The 20,119-nt window shown below is 27.9% G+C and overlaps 2 protein-coding genes and 1 non-coding gene across 3 annotated transcripts; 2 read left to right on the top strand and 1 right to left on the bottom strand.

The window, feature by feature from the left end:
• Window positions 1-6: 6 nt before the first annotated feature.
• On the top strand, window positions 7-4,110 carry LOC101508783 (putative ubiquitin-conjugating enzyme E2 38). Its single transcript, XM_004504511.2, has 6 exons — window positions 7-76; window positions 1,150-1,644; window positions 1,746-1,809; window positions 2,589-2,728; window positions 2,808-3,119; window positions 3,566-4,110. Exons 1-6 carry the CDS (start codon window positions 20-22, stop codon window positions 3,908-3,910), a joined length of 1,413 nt encoding a protein of 470 aa, XP_004504568.1. The 5' UTR covers window positions 7-19; the 3' UTR covers window positions 3,911-4,110.
• A 1,299-nt stretch (window positions 4,111-5,409) lies between these two features.
• Window positions 5,410-5,495, top strand: LOC113787390 (small nucleolar RNA snoR114). Its single transcript, XR_003473897.1, has one exon. It is a non-coding gene; the product is annotated as a small nucleolar RNA snoR114 (small nucleolar RNA).
• Window positions 5,496-7,040: 1,545 nt separating this feature from the next.
• Window positions 7,041-10,581, bottom strand: LOC101508476 (uncharacterized). Its single transcript, XM_004504510.4, has 4 exons — window positions 10,396-10,581; window positions 8,276-8,371; window positions 7,884-7,944; window positions 7,041-7,493 (listed from the first exon to the last, which is right to left on the bottom strand). The coding sequence occupies exons 2-4, from the start codon at window positions 8,358-8,360 to the stop codon at window positions 7,475-7,477; spliced, it is 165 nt and encodes a 54-aa protein (XP_004504567.1). The 5' UTR covers window positions 8,361-8,371; window positions 10,396-10,581; the 3' UTR covers window positions 7,041-7,474.
• Between the last annotated feature and the right edge of the window lie 9,538 nt (window positions 10,582-20,119).

The raw sequence follows: 20,119 nt of genomic DNA, 5'->3' as shown, positions 1-20,119 counted from the left end.
TGTGCTTCCTTTGAATCCCATGGATCTTCATGCCAACTCCAACAATTCTGGGATGAAGAAACGAAAACAAGACCAGGTATAACTATTTCTTCGTTTTTCATCTCAATTTTACTCTTTTTTTTTTCTTCGCCATTTGTGATTTTGTATCAAACAACCCTTTGAGGGTTTCTCTTAATCACGCTTTTCTCGGTTTGATCATGGGTCAAGTTTATTGCTTCATGCGTTTTTTTTGTTGAATTTTCACTTGTTATTGTCCTCTAGGATTTTGATCTCCATCCTTGTGATCGTTTGAATTTCATTAACTTTGTTTGTTTTCTTTTAATCGCTTTTGACAAATTAGGTTGTTTTTTCTTTGTTTATTGATTTGATTCTTATGTGGCTCTTTTTTTGTATTGGTTTCTGTTTGATTTGCAACAGAATAGTCGAAACGTTGCCACGAATAATTGCATAGCGGTATTTGCTAATGTAGGTGGGAACAATTCTTAAAATGTCATTAAACTTTTTCTCTGAGCTTTTTATTATAAAAATTATAATCTTTGCTATCAAATCGATCGAACTGGATACTGGACATTTCTTCGGCCGCCAGTTCAAGGATTAGGGTTCATCGCCGCCACATAATAATTAGTCCTAATTGATTTTATAGCTTATCAATTGTTGCCTTTTATTGAATGTTATTATTGTTAGTATAATTTCCAATGCTACCAAACTTCAAAGGTGGTAAGTATGCCTTAAAAAGTGCCCACAGTGTGGCTACTATGTTCATCGTGTTTGTGAGATAGCATAGGTTAGAAGTAATTATCATTTTTTAAGTTGTGAGCTTAGTTTGAAAGTGACAAATCTCGTGACAATGGAATTTACTGATGGACGACTATTCAACTAATTATTGCAAAATCCACTTCCTGTTTCAATCTTGCATTTTATGCTATTAGACAATGGATTTTGACATTATTGAGGTTTGAATAGAGCACAATATCTTGGGAAATAGGGGCTACCATAGGATGAATAAGTTGAAATAGGTGGGAGTGTAGAAGTAAAACTATGAAGTTATCATGATTTTTCTGTGCAGGGATGAACATGAGCCCATATGCTTAACATGACCTTAAGCTTTACAAGAATTTTGACTTTTACCTGTTTTTCTTCTTTTGCCAGGATGCTTTGATCAGTGGTCATGGAAATTCTATGAGTGTTGGAGAATCATCATCTGGTGGTGGTGATCTCTGCAAGAGTTCGACCTCTATATCACCAAATTCAAACAATCCAAATGGTTCCGACTCTGATGTTTCATGTCAGGACGACGATGATGATCTGATTGACGATGATGCACTTGAAGATCCTGATTATGGCTCTGATTTTTATGATGACGATGACATCTATGAAGATGAATATTCATTGATGCAGGATCAGTTTGACAGTGTGGATTTGCCTCCCGGGGTAGAAGCATCACTGCCTTGGTTGAAGGATATTACTTCCAGTGAATGCAAGCAGGCTGTTTCTCATGTCCATACAGAGTCTAGTTCTAAAGGAAAAGTAGATGAAACAGATACAGTCATGCAAAAGTTTCGGCAATTTAAGCAATTTGATACTGTAGATTCTTTTCCTGATCATTACTATGATAAGGAAGGTGTTTCAGTCTCAGAGGCACTGGTGATATACATTGAGAAAGTTTTTCTGAGTTGCATTTGCAACATATATTTTAAAGCATTTGATTTAACAGAATCTTGATCCTATTTTATTTTTACTTACAGCGACCAAAGAATTGGGCAAAAAAAATCCAGGACGAATGGAAAATATTGGAGGAAAATTTGCCAGGTTAAATATCTCTTTCTCTCTTCTCCCCCCAAGAGTTATTCATTATTGTTGAATGTCCCACATCAACTGAGATATGACTTGAACTTTTGTTTATAAGTGGTAGACATACCTCACCATACAAGCCGATTTTGTTGGATTGTGTTAGGTGCAACCCAAATTTTAAGATGCTATCGAAGTCTCTTCGAGATATATTGGGCCACCTGCTATCAGATCATTCGAGTTTATAATTTTTTTTTATTGGGTCTAGGGTTGCTTGTTAGGTGAGGGGTGACACTCTTTATAAACTCATTTGAAACCTTATCTTAAGTCTATCTGGGACTTGAGTTTTTCCTAGTAGGGTCACACACCAAATGTCCCGCCCTTGGCGTGAAAGATGTGTTCATAGTTCCACATAAGATGAGATATGACCTGAAAATTTGTTTGTAAGTGGGAGACATTCTCAACTTAGTCGGTTTGTAGAGTTGTGTTAGGTCCAACCCAAATTTTAAGAGTTATTATAGCTAATATACAAGATATTATGTTTTACCGTCATGCCTTTGTTCTAGATATATTTTTGGAAGTGTATTCTCCATTGTTTTTTAGTTTTGCTATTGTAAAATCGACAATTGCTTTCTTTAAATCTTTTTGGGAGAAGTTAAATCATCATTCAACATCTTTTCTTACGGCCCTAACTTTTACCGTTGTCTGTGGTGAAACATGAAATTCAATCTTATGATCTAGTTTCATTTTCAATCATCTTTGCTGGAATATATATCTCAAATTTACATTTTGTTTTACAGAAACAATATTTGTGAGAGTTTGTGAATCTAGGATGGAGCTTCTCAGGGCTGTCATCATCGGACCACAAGGCACTCCATACCATGATGGTCTTTTCTTTTTTGATTGCTTCTTTCCTTCTACCTACCCTGCAGGTCCACCGGTATGTACCATTAATGTTCCACATGTTTTCAGATATGTCTTGTGCTGTGTAAAATATAAACTCAAGTTATTTTCTGCAGAAAGTTCACTACCACTCAGGTGGCCTAAGGCTCAATCCAAATTTATATCAATGTGGAAAAGTCTGCCTTAGTCTCTTGGGTACTTGGCATGGTAGGAATAGTGAAAACTGGATTCCAGAAAAATCAACCATGCTACAAGTCTTGGTTTCTGTACAAGCTCTGATTCTGAATGAGAAACCCTTTTTTAATGAGCCTGGGCATGAAACAGCATATGTCGGCTTAGATGGGCAAAGGAGATCTAAGGATTACAATGATAGTACATTTGTTTTATCCTTGAAGACAATGATGTATACGCTGCGTAAACCCCCAAAGGTTCGTCCCCTAAAACTGTGTCTAATTCTGTGTAGAATTTTGTTTTAACAGTTTTAGTATCTTTTTTTTTTTAAATTAGCTGTTACGATTTCTGGGTCTTGTTACAGGATAGTGTAATATTTGTTATCAACTACTAATATTAAAATTTGACTATATATTAAAACCAATAGAGCAGAGGATTATAAAGTTACTAAGCCCGCTAGATACATAAGTTAGGAGCTGAATTATGCATCCCTGAAATCGTAACCTTGTATGTGTATGTGTGCACACGTCCATAAAATACGAAAAACCACTTGTGTAATATTAAGGGATGCACAATGGAGTAAGACTTTCTGGTCACACAAACACACCCAAACACTTGAACCTGTCATATATTTGGATGAAAATAGAGCGTGTAGAAATGTCTTAACTTATAGATATTTATCTTAAATTTCCTTCATGTGCAGCACTTTGAAGACTTTGTTGTGGGGCATTTCCGCGTTAGAGCCGTGGACATACTGAAAGCATGCAAATCATATGCTGAGGGGGGACCAGTTGGATCAGTTTTACATGATGCAGCACAAAGTAGTAGTACTACTAGTAGTAAGACTTTTGCTAAAAACCAAAAAGAATTTCAGTCAGCTGTGAGTAGGATGATGAATACCCTTATTGCATTTTTCACCAAAAATGGCTCCACAGACTGTGAGCAGTTTCGATCTCTTGAGATTTATAATTTATCTGCTGCGGCTACTGCTAACTTGGAAGTTTTCAAGATTGAATCTTCTGGCACAACAACATTAACCCAAGTCTGAAGGTCCCAAGTTGAATGAAGTGTAGTGTGTGTGTTTGGGTATCTTTTTGATGTCCCACACCTAAATGCTTCATCTTACTTATTATATCTTGTATAGCTTTCCTAGAACATTTTTTTGTTGGTCATGACAACAAACTCCCGATGTATAGAATTGGCTAATATATGCATCTTATAATAGAATTTATAGTTACTATTTTTACACCCCCCTCCTTTCATAATGGTATTTGTGTTTTTGGTCAGTTGCTTTATCCATAAAATTTGGTTAACCCCTAAAAAAATGTACTAGATGGATTTAACCAATAATTCTAGCAATACTTTGTATTTTGTGTATGGTTTACAAAAAGTGAAGAAAGAGAATGAGCTTCCATAATCACTATTATATAAATTTTTACTCACAATAAAGGTGGCTAGTTATGCTTTTTTGGGAAAAGAAATACATTTGTAATTTAAAATATCTAAAATATTTTTTTAAGCAATATCTAAAATATTTTAAGATAACTAAATCAGGTTTTTGACAAAAAATAAAATATAGTAAATTGATATTTTTTTCAAGGAATGGCTGCTTTTTATTAAAAGATTGACAAAGTATGCAACTCTATGGGGTTTGTGTCTTTGCAAGTATGCCGCCTATATTGGAGCAATCAAGGTTGCTCATGGCATATATATGTTTTTCTATTGCGTTCTATATTTTAATGTCAATACCCATGTTGTATATTTTTAAATTTGAAATTTACATTAAAAAATACATAAAATGAATATTAACATTAAAATATAAATATTATAAAATAGAAACAAACATTAAAATGAAACATACATTAACACTAAAATTTATATTAGTATAAATAACATAAATATTAAAAAATTGAAACCAATGAATAAAAAAAAAGATAGGCAAAATAATACCTTCCATATTTTAAGTTTAATTAAGTTTTCGATTAACTTATTTAAGTCTTTTCTTCAATTTGATGATTTAAGTTATATTGAATTTATATAATTAACCTTTAAATTATATTAAATTATGCATGAGGTTCTTTAAGTTTTACAATTTTATTAAATTATTATCATAAAATTTAATGAATATTTTTTCAATGATTAATATGAGAGAAATATTGTTGCAATATTTAATAGAATCTCTAATTATTATATGCTTTCAATTGCAATTATTAAAAATGAAATAAAAGTATAACCCTACAAATAAAATATAATTTAAAAAAAAAAAAAATAGAAAGACTCAACGAGAATTTGACTAAATTTAGAGGAACATGAGTCTATTTTTTATGTAAAATCTGTATGCATCGAAACACGGTATTAAAAATGGACAATCAAACATGTTTTGCTTGTATAATGTTTAAAAACATTTAATCAACCCCCTACAGAAAAGTAAAAATTATATTTTAAAATAATAGGAGTATTATTAAAGCAACAAGCACCAATGGTGTGGTGGTTGAATAGTTCCTTCTCAAGGTAAAGAACCGTGTTCAACTCCCCGATGGATTATTGGAGCAATGATGATTCTGGTGGTGAATGTGGTGATGGGTTCATCACTAACAGCTACATTTGTGGCGAAAACTTCCACATCTGAGCTCAAATATTTTTCCCCTTGATATTTTTACTTCATCAAATTTTGTTTCATTTATTTTTTTTTAATCAAACTATGCTTATTTTATCATAAATAATAGCAATAATATGGTGATCTAATTTACTCCTATGAATTGAGAACAGCATAGATCACTTAATTAATATTTTATGTTTCCAAATTATTTAATGAAAAATGTTTCATAGCACAAAATAAGACTCAGACGAATTCACCTGGAAAAAAAATGATTAACCTTTTGGCACATTTCCCTCATCTTTTGGTCTTCACTAAATTATAAAATTAACTAAAAACAACTACGGGTGCAATAATACTTTATGAATATTACGTGTAAATTTGATTTAGACTCCCATCATGATCAAATTGAATCACCCACATGCAATAATATTATGTTTGATATTAGGTGTAAATTATGACGATTCGTTTAATTTTGACAGACTACTGTAATAACAAACATGATTTTATAATTAAGTAAAATACATCATGAAGTCTTTTATATTTTATAAAAATAATAAAATTGTTTTTTATTCTTTAAGTTTAGTTCAGTTTTCACGTAGATTCCTTAATTTTTTATTTTTTTATTTAGTTATTTAAGTTATATTTTATTTTTACTATTAACTTTGAAGTTATAGTAAATTATACTTGTAGTCAATTATATTTGACAATTTTCTTGAATTACTATTAAGATTTAATTCAATCAACACGGTATTTGACTATTCAAGCTACTTTACAATCAAATGAAGTTAACGATATTGATTATATGGATAGACCTTTTATTACCAAATGTTTACAAACTACATAAGTATTTAAATGAAAAAATTAATGAATATAAATCGTTTATAATGTTTGATGATTATTTTCTAAAAAATTAATATAAAAAACTTATTATTACAATATTTGATAGAGTTTCTTATGATAATATACTTTCAATTACACTAGTCATTTAATCTGAGACAAATTACTAACGATATAATCATGATGTAACTTAAATGACTAAATCAAAAAAATAAAAACATAAAAGACCTAAACAGAAATTAAACTAAACTTAAAAGACCTTTGTATAAAAAAAAACATAAATAATCATATTGTTACTTTCGTGAATCATAAAATAACCTCGAGATATATTTAGCTTTATCATTATATAAAAGTAACTCCAAAGTTAACTATCAATACCAATTAATTTTGGCTGAACTTTATTCCAGATAAATTTACCTTAATAATTTTGTTATCAACACCATAATATTAAGGAACTCCAAAACCAAACCAACTACCAATGTTAGTCATACATATTTTTACTTGTTTGTAGTTTGTGTCCCGTGGCATGGCCCCTCTTATTCAGCAACGGAAGACACGATAGATAAATAAATAACAAAAGAGGACAATATTGAAGCTTATTCCCACTTTATGGCGTTTGCCTTCTCATCCAATATGCACATAGTTGAATAAAGTCCTCAAAATACAGTTGCTTGAGAACAAAATGAGAGGGAACCAGCTTCGTAAAGTTAATATAAGAATGAATACTAAAATAAAAGTACTATTAAGTAAAAGTCCCATGTAAATTTCTCTCAATAAATCCTTCAATTCAGAAAATACAACTTTTTTTAAAGAGAGTTAAGTTTCTTTAGCATCAGCGGTTCGATCACCTGGGGTTGCCAGACCTTTTATTAGCATTCTAAAGGAGCACACTTTCAAATGCTCAAAGCTCTTAGAAATTAACATCTCAAATAATTATTATAACGTAAAAAATACCAACCAGCATTATAAACAAGCTTATAAGCAAATAAATGTTTAAATAAGATTCGTGACAGTCTATCACAAGCACGTGCATCACAAATTTCTTTGGCATCTTTAATAAACTTCAAAGTCAGTCCATACCAAACCAGCTACGCCAAACACACAAGCTGCAACTAATTTAAATCTTCAAGTAGTATGATCTACATTGGCATCTTCATTTGAAAATTATTCTACTTCTTACCATAAAAAGATATACCTGATATTTGAATAATAGACACCCTTTAGTTAGGGGAAGAAAATTTCAAACTGACAATAATTTGTACAGCAATATATAGATATTCTCTTGTCGTTTCAGGATAACAAACTATATAGAAATAAGATCTCATTCCATGCTGGTATGGTATGGTATTGTTTTGAAAAACAATGACGTAATGAAGACTGCCTGATAAATGTCAATGTGTGCTGTTGGCTACATACATGTTAAATATCTCTAATCAACAAAAATAATTGCAATCCAAATTGACAGACTTCATAACCATGTATAACTATAGTCCAGTAAACTTGCGTATATGTTAAGAAATGGTGTGATGAGTGCTATTCATGTCGCTAATGAAAAATATGGATGAGAAGGGCGAAAATGCAGTACCTCTTGACGAACTGGGTAATGTACCGTACTACAAAACACATTAATACAATCACCAAAATATCTGTGTGATAGTTAAGGAAATCTAAAATCCAGTACCACAACAGACAGGATAGCATATGAAATAAAAAAATTACTCAACTTTTTTGTCAAAAATCTCTAACATGATTTGAGTTGTCTTTCTATCCAAAAAGACAACTAAAACCACTGTTGTTCAGACTACCTTAAAAGTACATAACAAACAAGTTTCCAACAATTGATTAATCTCAGTTTCACAGAAAGTCCCACATAAATAACTATAAATGATCAAAATTTTGAATTGTAGGATAAAATATAAAGGAAAAGACATCTAAAGAAGTAAAAACCCATAAAGAAGAGAGAGCAACAAAGGATACTGAAAGTACAACGCTCCCACCAATCCAACATATAAAGCCCAAATGTCACATTGTAAAGGTGGACCTTTCGCTGAACCCAATTCATATCTTCCACAACTGCAAAAAGTGTTTTTGTGGGGGTCATAATCTTAATATCAAGCTCAAAATGCATCCTCAGCACATAATAAGATCTTTGAAATTGCTTTCATCAGACAACATATTTGAATCAGCATTAACTGTATCCATGCAATGCCTTCATGTGGATCCCCTCTTAATATTATCTCTTATACATATTTGGTGGGTGAATTGATTTTTACGAATAGCCTAAAGCAGCACACTATTGATGGACACAAATATAATTTATATTACACACAAATAAGTCCTCAAAAATATAAGAATACTCAATTAAAGACATTAATGTTTGGTAATAATAAATATTCTAGACGCACCAATCAGCATCAATCCAATTCAAAGGCATAACTAATATGTCAGTAACATAAAAATTCAAAAGTGGAGAAGCACATGGAAAACAACAAGAAAGTAGAATAGACAGATGAATGAAGTCCACGACAAAAAAAGTGGCTTTTCTTCAAAGGGGTGAGGATTTCAAACCTTAAAATATTTTTAATGCAACATAGTATCAAGTAATAAAATCCAACTGCCATCACTTTCTTACATTATTTCTACTGATATTTAGCATATCACACACCACCAGCTGTATTGTTAAACCAATCCAGCCACATGTAAATCAAGGATTAAAACGCTCACAGGGTAAGGGATGTGCTGAATTCATCAAGTCCATGCACATCCCTTGCAGAAAAATTAATAATCAAAGAAGAAGCCAGTAATTTATCCCAACACAAAATCAAAATACAATTTCTTTATACTTAATATTGAAAACCAACTCTTATTTGTACAAAAGGAATTATGAACTGCACAGAATCGCTGGAAAAATATAACCAACTGGAAGCATCAGACTGCTAGTCATTAAAATTTCTTACTACCAACTTACAATGACAGCATCAAACTTGCAATCTCAATTACGCAAAAAGATTGGCACTCTTGTTTTTTTTATTGTACATAGGTTCTTCTGTATCAGAACATCTTTGCTTACATCAAAATATACATTCAAAACCATTTCGAACAACCCAAAAAAGTGAAACAAAAAAGTTACAACAAAGTTTCAGGTAGTCATATGTAGATAAACTAACCCGTTTTTATTTAATCATAATATATGCATTCAAAATAACCCTTTTTTTTTTATAGAAAAGAATCACTGTAGATAAATTTTTCATTGACAACTTTGATGAAACAGGTGATACACAATTATAAAGCAGATGTTTTGCAACTATGATTGCCAAGCTTTTATTTGATAACCAATAACTAGATGCGGTGATGGTATTGCATTGTAAATGGTGGAGGAACAAGAATTAAAATGGAAGAAGCAGAAGCATGCAGCCTGAACCGATAAAAGTGCTTGCCCAATAGTCCGACTCATAAATCGAAATATCCAGCACCCTCCGCCTACTCCCTTTTTCAAAAATGATATTTACAGAACTCATTATGATGTTATAAAACTTCGATTAGTCATCAATTAGGTCAGGATAGTGATTAGTGAGTCACTGAATCTAATGTCAAACCAGTATGTAAAATAATATAGAAAAAAAAAACAAAAGAATTAGGTAAATTTGGCATCTTATTATTTGGAATATATTGCATTGTCAATGTCAATATCAATATCAAGGGCATGCTAAGTAAAACTAATATCAGAACTGGTTTTAATAGCAGGAACTAGAAAATCACCAACTTCATCTTTCTAAAAATATAAACCCAATTTGAAACTTCAATGTTCTATTCCTAAAAAAATTGGGTGTGACTGCGACAGTTAATAACTAATCCAACATTAGAACAAAACCTAGTAGCTTGGTTCTTTCAATTCCAAAGAACCAAGCCTAAGATAATAAAGAAATGTTCAAAATTGAAGATTGAAAACACCTCAATCACAGAACTAGAGCTGTTAAATTACTGCTAAAAAAATAAACAATTTTAGAAACTAAAATTTGGAAGAAGCGGAATGAGTACAAGAATTTGATTAGTCATTGAAATCAGATCTGAAGCAGTGAAGGGAGAGAGAGTTGTACCTGGTGTTTGAAGAAAAGCGGAGAAAGTGTGCGTGGGAGAGAGGAACCTGAAGAGAGAGAGAGAGAGAGAGAGAGAGAGAGAGAGAGAGAGAGAGATGATACGAGAGAGAAACCGTTGAAAAATGGTAGGAGATCTCTTTCGGAAAAGGGTGATTCGTATATCGTCGTCCACCAAAAATATGGGCCTCCTCCAAAAACGTTGTTTGTCGCGGGTGGATTTATTACCATTTTTTTCATTTATATTCTCTTTTCAAAAAGAAAAAATATTCAATATATCTCACTTAATATGAAAATATTTTTTTATGATTTATTTGGAGATTGCAAGACAATTATGCGATAATTTTAAATAAAAAAATTGCCTCTTTTAAAATTATATATATATATATTATTTTTTAATAACAAGAAAAAATATTAAATTAATAAATAAAATACATAAAATTAGAAAGAAAAAATATATCACAATAAATACAGTTGAATAGATGTGTTAGCAACATTAAAATAATATTTCCTATTATGACCAAGGTGTTGAGGCAAAAACCTAAATCAAATATTTTTAAGAAAAACAAACGAGTTAATTAATCTCTAATCATAATTATGGTTGTTTTGATGTTTAATTTGTGCTTTTTAGTGTTTAATTCTAAGATAGATGATTAAATACATTCATACAATAATCCAAAATTACACAATGATATAAATCAAAGAAATGTTGTGCCTTAACTGAATTGAAAATTGATTACAAGATCATTTTGAGAAATTAAGATCATTTTGTTCTATAAAAGTATCATTATTGTTTATCAAAATAATTCTGATTAGTTCATTTTAAGGACGTAAGTAGAATGAATCATTCTCTATAATATGGATCTTATGATAAGCAAACATAAGACTACTCAAAATTATAATCAAACCCAAAAGTATAGCTAAAGGCCCAAAAAAGCAAAAACAACATCAAGATCAATCTCCAGATTGATGAGCTATGAACAAGTACAACTAAGACAATAAGGATGAAAGGACATTGTTGTTGCACCTTTTGTAGAAAGCTCAACATGTTTCTGAGACAATTGATTGACACCAGATAGCTGCTAAATCCTTTAGCCACGTTTTCCATTCAACACAAAACCAAGAACGTTATGAATTAAAAAGTGCACGTGTTTATCACTCTGAACAATTGTTTTTCTTCAAATTTAGTAACGAATATAATGAGTCATTTCTAACTTTCTTCATGCCTATAAAAGGAACATCAAAGTGAAGACAATAAGAGGAGTTTTCAGTGCAATCAATTCATTACTAAAACAATCACACTCGAGCAAACAAAACTCTTCAATCAATCAAAAACTCCAGTTCTCTCTTACTATATTAAAAGATCTCATTATTGAGTTATTGATGATAATCAATTTCAAACAAGTGTGGAGTAGATTCTGATCCTACAACCTTCTATCATAATTTCATTTGGAACTTAAGTCTATCTCTTAAGATAATTTGGGTGTATTGTAAAATTTATTTTAGTGATTAAAAGATAATTTGTAAAAATTATTTATGGACTAAAAGGTAACTGTAAAAATCCTTTCAAGGTTGAAAGGTGAATGTTGTAACTGATCAAGAAAGATTATGTCAAAAGAAGAACGTTCTTATGTGAAGCACATTAGTAGAAAAACTCACAAATTATGAGGACCGAACATATTCTTTATCAAGATTTTTATGTGTAACTAAGATTAACATTGAGTTAATTTAAAATAAAAGCAGGAATTAGCATTTAAAAATGGATCACAATTCAAACTGTCTTTCTTGTGACTGATATTGCTACGTGACAAGGACCCTACATAACCTGTATTTTTTTGGTACTTTTTGTGTGGTGTCAATTTTTTTTCTAATGTGATTACTCTTTGAGCGGTATTTCTTGACTCTCCATGTTTCAGGATTGTTACACACCCTGCCACTTTCATATTCGGGCCAATATCCTTTGTTTGATATATGTTTAAACGTTTCGCTTAAACCTTAGTGTTATTTTCACCTTGTACACATCAGGTATAAGTGCCCAAAACTCATAGTTTATGTTAGAACATGTTGCTATCACGTGTGAACAAGACATATGTATAGCTTGATATTTCTCATAATGGCACCACTTGTTATGAAAGTTGATAATAAAATGACCAATTGGTCGCCACACTCTTGGGTTTAGCGTCTCGTGAACCACGAATAATTGCTTCGATCAAAGCCATCAAAATGCATTTGCAAAAATACCGACTTAATATTACGTTCTGCCAGAAATACAAACCTTCGATTACTCTAAATAAAAATTGGAATTTTTTATAATTTGTTTGAAACTCATTACACAACTCCTGAGTCGGGTTATGCTGCTTTTGATTCGATGTATAACCCTAAAACTCAAAGTTATATGGAGGTGGTGGTAGTTCTAATCAACACACAAATTATCAAGGATTTGAGTTGCATACACCTTAAATAATTTGAAATTATGGTGATGATAATGTTCAAAATAAAAATCAACCAGAACAATCTCAAGTCTTTTAAAGAACTAGACGAGTTCGACGACAACCTATATGTACAATTGAAGGGCATTTAATTGGACATGGTTCATTAAAATTTGATGTATTTTTTTTTCTATTTAATGTAGTTTGTTTGATTTCATTAATAAAATTTAGGTTATTTTTATTATATGTTATTCATTAATTTAATATTTTTGCATTTGCTAAAAAAAATTAAAGGCTACATGGTCGCATCTCCAAGATGTGATGTCCTTCAATAAGCAAAAAAACAAAATTTTTTCATGTGATCGTATTATCGCCTTACGATTTTCATAAGGTACAAAAAAGTATGACATTTTTGTATATTAATTTCAAAGTGGGGTGTATTAGAAATTTTTTTGAAAAGAGGATATAGATGAAAAAATATAGATTTATTGAAAAATTAATTTTGATATTTTATAATTTAAAAGTAAAAAAAGTTAATTTTGATAATTTATAATTCGAAAATTACTTTTTAAAAAAGATTTTTAAGAAAATGAGAAATAATTTTATGTTTGTTTGTCATATTCAAAAATTACTTTTTTTATAAAAAAAATCAATTATAAAAAATGGTTTTTTTTGAAAAGTTTTTAATAACGATTTCTAAAAAAATCAATTTTTAAATTTTGATTATTTTAAGTTCTAATAAATAAAATTAAACTTTTAAAAGTAATTATTTTGTTTAAAAAATGATTATTTTACGAAAATAAATTATAACAAACACACCTTTAATGGATGATTGAGAGTAGTTGATCAATACATTATGTGGTTTGCAGAACAGGCCGGTCCGTGCTAACGTCAACATATCAAATAAAGGAAGAATATCATATACAAGAGACAATGATAGTCTTTGTTACAAAATATATTACTATTGTTTAGTTTCCTCAAAAAACTAAAGCTACTATTTTTAAGTATGTAGAAGTTTTAGACCCTTACTTTATCATGTGTTTTATTTTAATAAGAAAATATTATTTTTCGTCCGAATAGATTAACGAGTTAAATGTTAATTTTAAAAAATATTGATAATAATCTTTTATTTGATATTACTTTTTTTTGTCATTTTTTAAGAAAATCAAGAATAAAAAAAATTGTTTATTTACAATTTATATATATTTTAAATTGGTTTGACGGATCAAACCAATCCACTCTATCATTGATTCGTATTTTTTGTAAATTAAATGAATCGAACAAATTCAAACATTTGAATTTAAAATATCAACTCACTTCATCTAAAATAATTGGTTAAATAAATCGATACGAGAGACTCAAACCGTTTTGTCACTATAACATTTTTGTTGGCATTGTAGGTTTTTCTTTCTCAAATTTGGCATGTAGGTTTTTCTTTCTTTTTCTATAATTCTGCTTTCAAGGTTTGAATTGGTTATAATTTTCTCAATGTTTATAAACTCATCAACTCCAAATTGTTTAGGTGTCTATTTTTTGTTGTTATTCCACTTAATATCATACACTATCTCAAATAAGTAAGATTTCTAAAATGAATAATAAATAAATAAAAATATTCTTTTTAATTACAAATATAAACAAAAGTTAATAAACATTAATTTAAAATTTAAATTAAATATATTTTAATTTTTACTTATGATTTGATAGAGTAAAGAAGAACGAGGTCCAGTTAAAATATCTAGTGGTTGTATGGTAGAGTTGGTGCAAGCTTAGCCTCCGGTTCTTTTATGGTCAGATTGTTTGAGCAGAAAAAGCAAGAGAGTGAGGAGAAAGAGAATTTGAGTAGAAATAAGTATTTCTCTTCATTTGCACAAAGGAGAAATACAAGAGATATCAGTCCTATTCTTTCTTCAATGACCGGTGAAATGAAGTGAAAGAGGAGTAAAAGCTCTAGCATTTTACTACTTTTCCTTGCATTGATAACTGCACCTAGTAGATAAAAAATTGTGTAATTTTTATTTTACATAATAGATAGCATTTATTTAATAATAAATAAATATAAATTAATTATATTAATTCTTTAATTAAAATATCTAATTGATTAAAATAATAAAATCAAACTGACTAATTTAGTAAATTGATTAATTTAATTTAATTTTAAATAATAAATAAATTGACATTGATGCTTTATTTTTTAAATTCAAAGGTTTAGTGTACTTTCACACATAATCAACAATTATCTTTTCCAATCTCTTTCCCACCTCATTGTCTTCTCTCTATTTTTTAGGGCAACGGTCGCTCATGGGTCCATTTATTTAGGGACATCAAAATTATTGGCTCCATTTATTTAGGGGCATCAAAATTATTATTTTTCTTAAGTAGTTAATAATATTATATTTAAGTTTTATTGCTGAACAATTTAGCCCATGTAATCCATTAAACATTAATGATACAAGAACATGAATTCCTTTAGTTATTCGGTGCAAGTCAAAAATTCATATAAATTACTTTAAAGACAATTATCATATAAATTAAATATTTTTTAAATTTTTTGTGAATAGATGTTATTCACTATCAGTATAAAAAAACTTCTCACCGACAATGTATCGTATGCAAATTAAATGATATATATTTAAAAAAAAGTAATATATATATATATATATATATATATATATATATATATATATATCAAAACGTCTTTGATTTTTTTAACCACAATTCTAATTTTGAAAATTGTAGTTTCTTTAATAAAAAGAAACTACTATTTTAATCATTAAGAAAAGGTAAAATAAGTTTGGAGTCTTATAGAATTTTAAAATTTTATTTTTAGTTCCTATAAAATATTCTTAACTTTCTAGTCATTAAAAAAATTTAATTACTTTTAATTTCTATTTTAAAAAGTTTTAATAAAAAGTTAATGCTTTTAGTTCCTAAAAAATATCTTTATAAAATTAAAATATAGACTAAAAATAAATAAAAAAATTAAACTTGAAAGGTAATAATTTTGTAAAAACTAAAAACATATATAACAACACAAAAATTTATCCTCAATTTATTACATTGTAAAAAAAATTGAGACCTCTTTATTGTTGAGGCGCTGTACATGGCTCGATGGTAAGGGCCCATAATAATCATCACTATGTTTATATATAATTATGATAAAAGTTAAAAATTTTACGTAATTTAATAGTTATAATTGATTGACATTTAAAAAAAATATATATTGTATATAAATAAAATTCTCAACAACAAAAGACTCTCATTTTAATTGTCATTTATATTATCATTGTACTGAAATTTGTTATAGCCTTAATCATTTTATCAATGAAAACTTTATCATATTATTTTCCCTAATTAATTAATATTTATAGATATTTTTCTTTTTATAATATAAATATACTGTTAAATTTTGTTATCCTATTAACCATTATTAATTAATGTCTTTTAATGTAATTTTTTTTATTTTAAATTTATATTTTTTTAGGATTTGTTTGAAATTAATACCAAAGATATAAAAGATATATTAAGCAAGTAGACAATATATTTTTATTTGGTAAAAAAAGTTGGACAATAAGTTTTTTAACATTTATAAAATTAATTATTTTTCTTTATAAATTCATAATTAAAGCAATGAAAAGTAACTCTAAAAAAAATCAATTTATTTGTACAAGAATTACCTTCGCGATAAATAGAGTCATTGAATTGCATATAAGAAGAAATTTCTTGAAGATAATCGCGTTATTTAGTACATCCACTTTTATTTAATATCCATCTACATCATAAAAATTGTTTAATATTTAAATAATATTAAATCTTCAAATAGAAAATTAAGCAAATGAATTATTTCACGCATTCATAATTATTAATATATCATTTCCTTTTTAATTTGTTGCTATTGAAACGGTATTTTATTTAAGATAAAATTTAAGTAATTTTTTATGTATTTTTTTGTCTGATTTTTAATTTAAAATATATCTTTTTATAATTCAAACACACTTTTGAAAAATTTACGAATTGAAATAAATCATAGTTGATTAAGTCATGAATTATAAAAAAACACATTAAAAAATACAACTATGTTGTGTCCTTTTCTTTGTCATTTTTAAAGTTCAAAACAAATTAATTATTACAAGATTTGTATTAAAAAAATCTATTAACTATTTATTATAGACAAAAACAAGTGGAATAAAATAATAAATAATATAAAGAGTTTATGAAAAATACACAATAAATATAAACTATCAATGTAAATAGTTTTATACTAACAACTAACACATATAGTTGATTATATAGTAATTTTACAATAGTAACTACAATAGAGTAATGAATGATAAAATAAATGATTATTATTATTTATCTATATAAAATTGGTTTAACCGATAATTTATAATATTTTAATTTTAAATATAATTTTAGTCTTTTAAATTTAGTATAATTTTTGTTTAGATTTTTTAAGTTTTATTTTATTTTTTAATTCGATCTTTTAAATAATACTTAGTTTGTAACATTTATATTATTGTCGAACGACAAAATATTTTTTTTAAGTAATTCAATTAAAAAAATATTATGTGGCCATGTGGCCGTGACAATGATTGCGCAACAAATTAAAAAAAATAAATAATTTATAAATTGATCATTTAAATTTTAAAAAAATATATTAATAATTATCTGAATTTAACAAATTTTCTCTCTGCACTATATTCATTCTCTCATCTTTCTCTTCCACTTCATTTTTAAAAATTTAAAACACAAAACTTATAATTCTAATAAAAAAATAAAAAACGATGTGAATTAAAGAGAAAAAAAAATCACAATTCTAATAAATAATTAAATATACCGTAAATCCTATATAATAATTGCAACTACACTTGTAGAAAATTTCCCCCCAAATATGTTGCCCGCCTAAAGCCACACTACTTGCCTCTTCGTTTTCTATTTTTATTTTTTATTTTTAAAATAATAAGAACTTGGCTCTTCGTATTCTACACTTGCATCTCTTTGTCTACCTGCAAAAGTCATTTCCTTTAAAATTTGAATTAATTGTTTATTGTTTCCACTTTCTCTATATGATTTATTATTATTTCGGGAATTGCATTTGCATTCCGTGAGTAGGTATGAGAATAAGTTAGACCGTCCATCAGACCTATGGTCTGGTCTACTTATGGTCTGACTTATTTACTAAAAAATTTATGACGAGACTGTTTTTAAAGCTTATTTATTTAAATAGGTCAGACTCTTGTAAAAAAAATCTATTAGGCGTGACAGACCGACTTATATATATTGTATTATTTATTATTATAATATTAATAATATTATTTCCTATTTTAAATTCTATCAATTAGGCGATCACTCAGTGAGCATTCAATATTCAGTAGTTGTTTTATATTCGATAGCAATTCCATTTTTTGTAGTCATTCCATATTCCGTAATAGTCGTTCAATTAATCAATCACTCAGTAGTCGTTCTATATGTCTTTAAGAAGTAATAATTAGTGCTTGTTTCAGAAGAAAAAAAATCTATTATTTGACAAAAAAAATATTTTTTAGGGTTTAAAGGATGTTTGTTTCGTATTTTTTAAAAATTATTTTAAATAGGCTTCCAAGCTATACCAGACTTTTAAAAAGGTCAGACTAGGTCGGAAAAAAGCCTAATAGGGCGTAGGCTAGACTTATGCCTAAAACAATAAATCTTAAGTCAGACTCAGGCCTTTCAAAGTCTGGCCTGCCCTATTCCCACCCCTACCCGTGAGGCATTTTAAATGATAGTTTTGAAATTTTTTTTATCTTTTTTATATTTATTACAAAAATTGAATTAAATATTTTTTTTGTCATTAAATATTTTTTGTCACATTTATATTTATTTATGTCATTTATTATATAACAATTAGAATTTTTGCTTTAATTTATAAAAATACGACTATATATATGATATTTGTAAATTTAAAATATATGATTATGTTCTTAGAAGTACAACTGAATTGTATATTTTGATGTCTTTTTAATAAATGATAGATAAAATTAAAAGAATGACATAAAACAAATGTTAAAATAAAAAACAAATGTTACGTAATTTTTTAGTGAATATAAGAGATCTGATATTTTTTCAAAACTAGAAGAGTGTTAGTATCAATTAAAGAAACATCAAGATAAATGTTATTTCCCTTTATTATTTTAATTAGATACTTTTTGAGTATCTTAACATGAATATATAAATGCCAATAACTTTTTTACTCTTATTTAATATTTTATTTTTTTCTCAATATCTCTATTCCTATCATATAGCTGATATATGTACACAAATTATTTTTCTATCTTATATTGGACAAGTTTGTTCATCATAAGTTTTTCAATGTCATTTTAAATTTTATAATTACTTTACTAGGTTTCTATGATTTGCCAATTATACCAACTATTATTCTCTCCGTCTCACAATGAATATCATTTAAGATTTATATAAATATATATATAATAATTAGAAAAAGGAGATGAGCTATTTTATTAAATTATTCATTTTAATTATTGATAGATCTTTTTATTACTATCGATACGAACTATAATAATATTTTGAATGTTATGTATGTTGTAATCATTAAATAATAATATAAAAATAAATAATTAAAATTGCACTGAAAATTTAATTAATATTTATATAACCAAGATATAATTGACTATTTTTACTTACTATATGTCTGTATCTCTAAATATAATCAAGAATCTAAGATGGTTGCTTTTACGAAATTACCATAGATAGAATAATTGTACTCTTTTTCAACATAAAAAGATTAGTTTTACTCTTTCTATTGAAAAATATTAATTTATAAAATAATCAATGATATTATATTATCTTATTTTCTGATTTCAATTTGATTTTTTTAGTTTTGACTAAAAACTAAGAATTTCTCATCTTATGTGATGGGTTCCTTAGTTTTATGTACGAAAATGTTCGAAATAAATAAATATTTAGTATATTATGACGTTACACTCTAGTGAGGGAGTAAAGGAGAGTTTTTCCTTCGGTCTTTCTTCTTGTGCAGTGGCATCGGTGCGAAAGATAGGCCAGATTCAATGTATTTACATTTGTTAACTAAATTCCTTTTTTGATATTAAAATAAAAATGGCCTTTTAATAGGCCAGATTCAATGCATTTAAATTCGTTAACTAAATTCCTTTTTTGTTATTAAAAAAAATAAAAGTCCTTTTAATAGGCCAGATTCAATGCATTTAAATTCCTTAACTAAATTCCTGTTTTGATATTAAAAAAAAAAGTCCTACAAGATTAAATAAATTCCCATGAACAGCCGC

The sequence above is a fragment of the Cicer arietinum genome, chromosome 6 (assembly GCF_000331145.2).
Source record: "Cicer arietinum cultivar CDC Frontier isolate Library 1 chromosome 6, Cicar.CDCFrontier_v2.0, whole genome shotgun sequence".
Taxonomy (NCBI): domain Eukaryota; kingdom Viridiplantae; phylum Streptophyta; class Magnoliopsida; order Fabales; family Fabaceae; genus Cicer; species Cicer arietinum.
The sequence above is the reverse complement of the archived record's forward strand: the minus strand, read 5'-3'. Positions and strand labels throughout refer to the sequence as shown.

What these genes read in the sequence shown, in the direction of transcription:
- LOC101508783 (XM_004504511.2), top strand. Translation starts at nt 20, where the DNA reads ATGGATCTTCATGCCAACTCCAACAATTCTGGGATGAAGAAACGAAAA. An exon ending in ATTGGAGGAAAATTTGCCAG is followed by an intron (nt 1,810 to 2,588) that starts GTTAAATATCTC and finishes TTTGTTTTACAG; the next exon opens with AAACAATATTTGTGAGAGTT. An exon ending in CGCTGCGTAAACCCCCAAAG is followed by an intron (nt 3,120 to 3,565) that starts GTTCGTCCCCTA and finishes CTTCATGTGCAG; the next exon opens with CACTTTGAAGACTTTGTTGT.
- LOC101508476 (XM_004504510.4), bottom strand. Translation starts at nt 8,360, where the DNA reads ATGAATTGGGTTCAGCGAAAGGTCCACCTTTACAATGTGACATTTGGG. An exon ending in GTGGGAGCGTTGTACTTTCA is followed by an intron (nt 7,945 to 8,275) that starts GTATCCTTTGTT and finishes ACTATCACACAG; the next exon opens with ATATTTTGGTGATTGTATTA.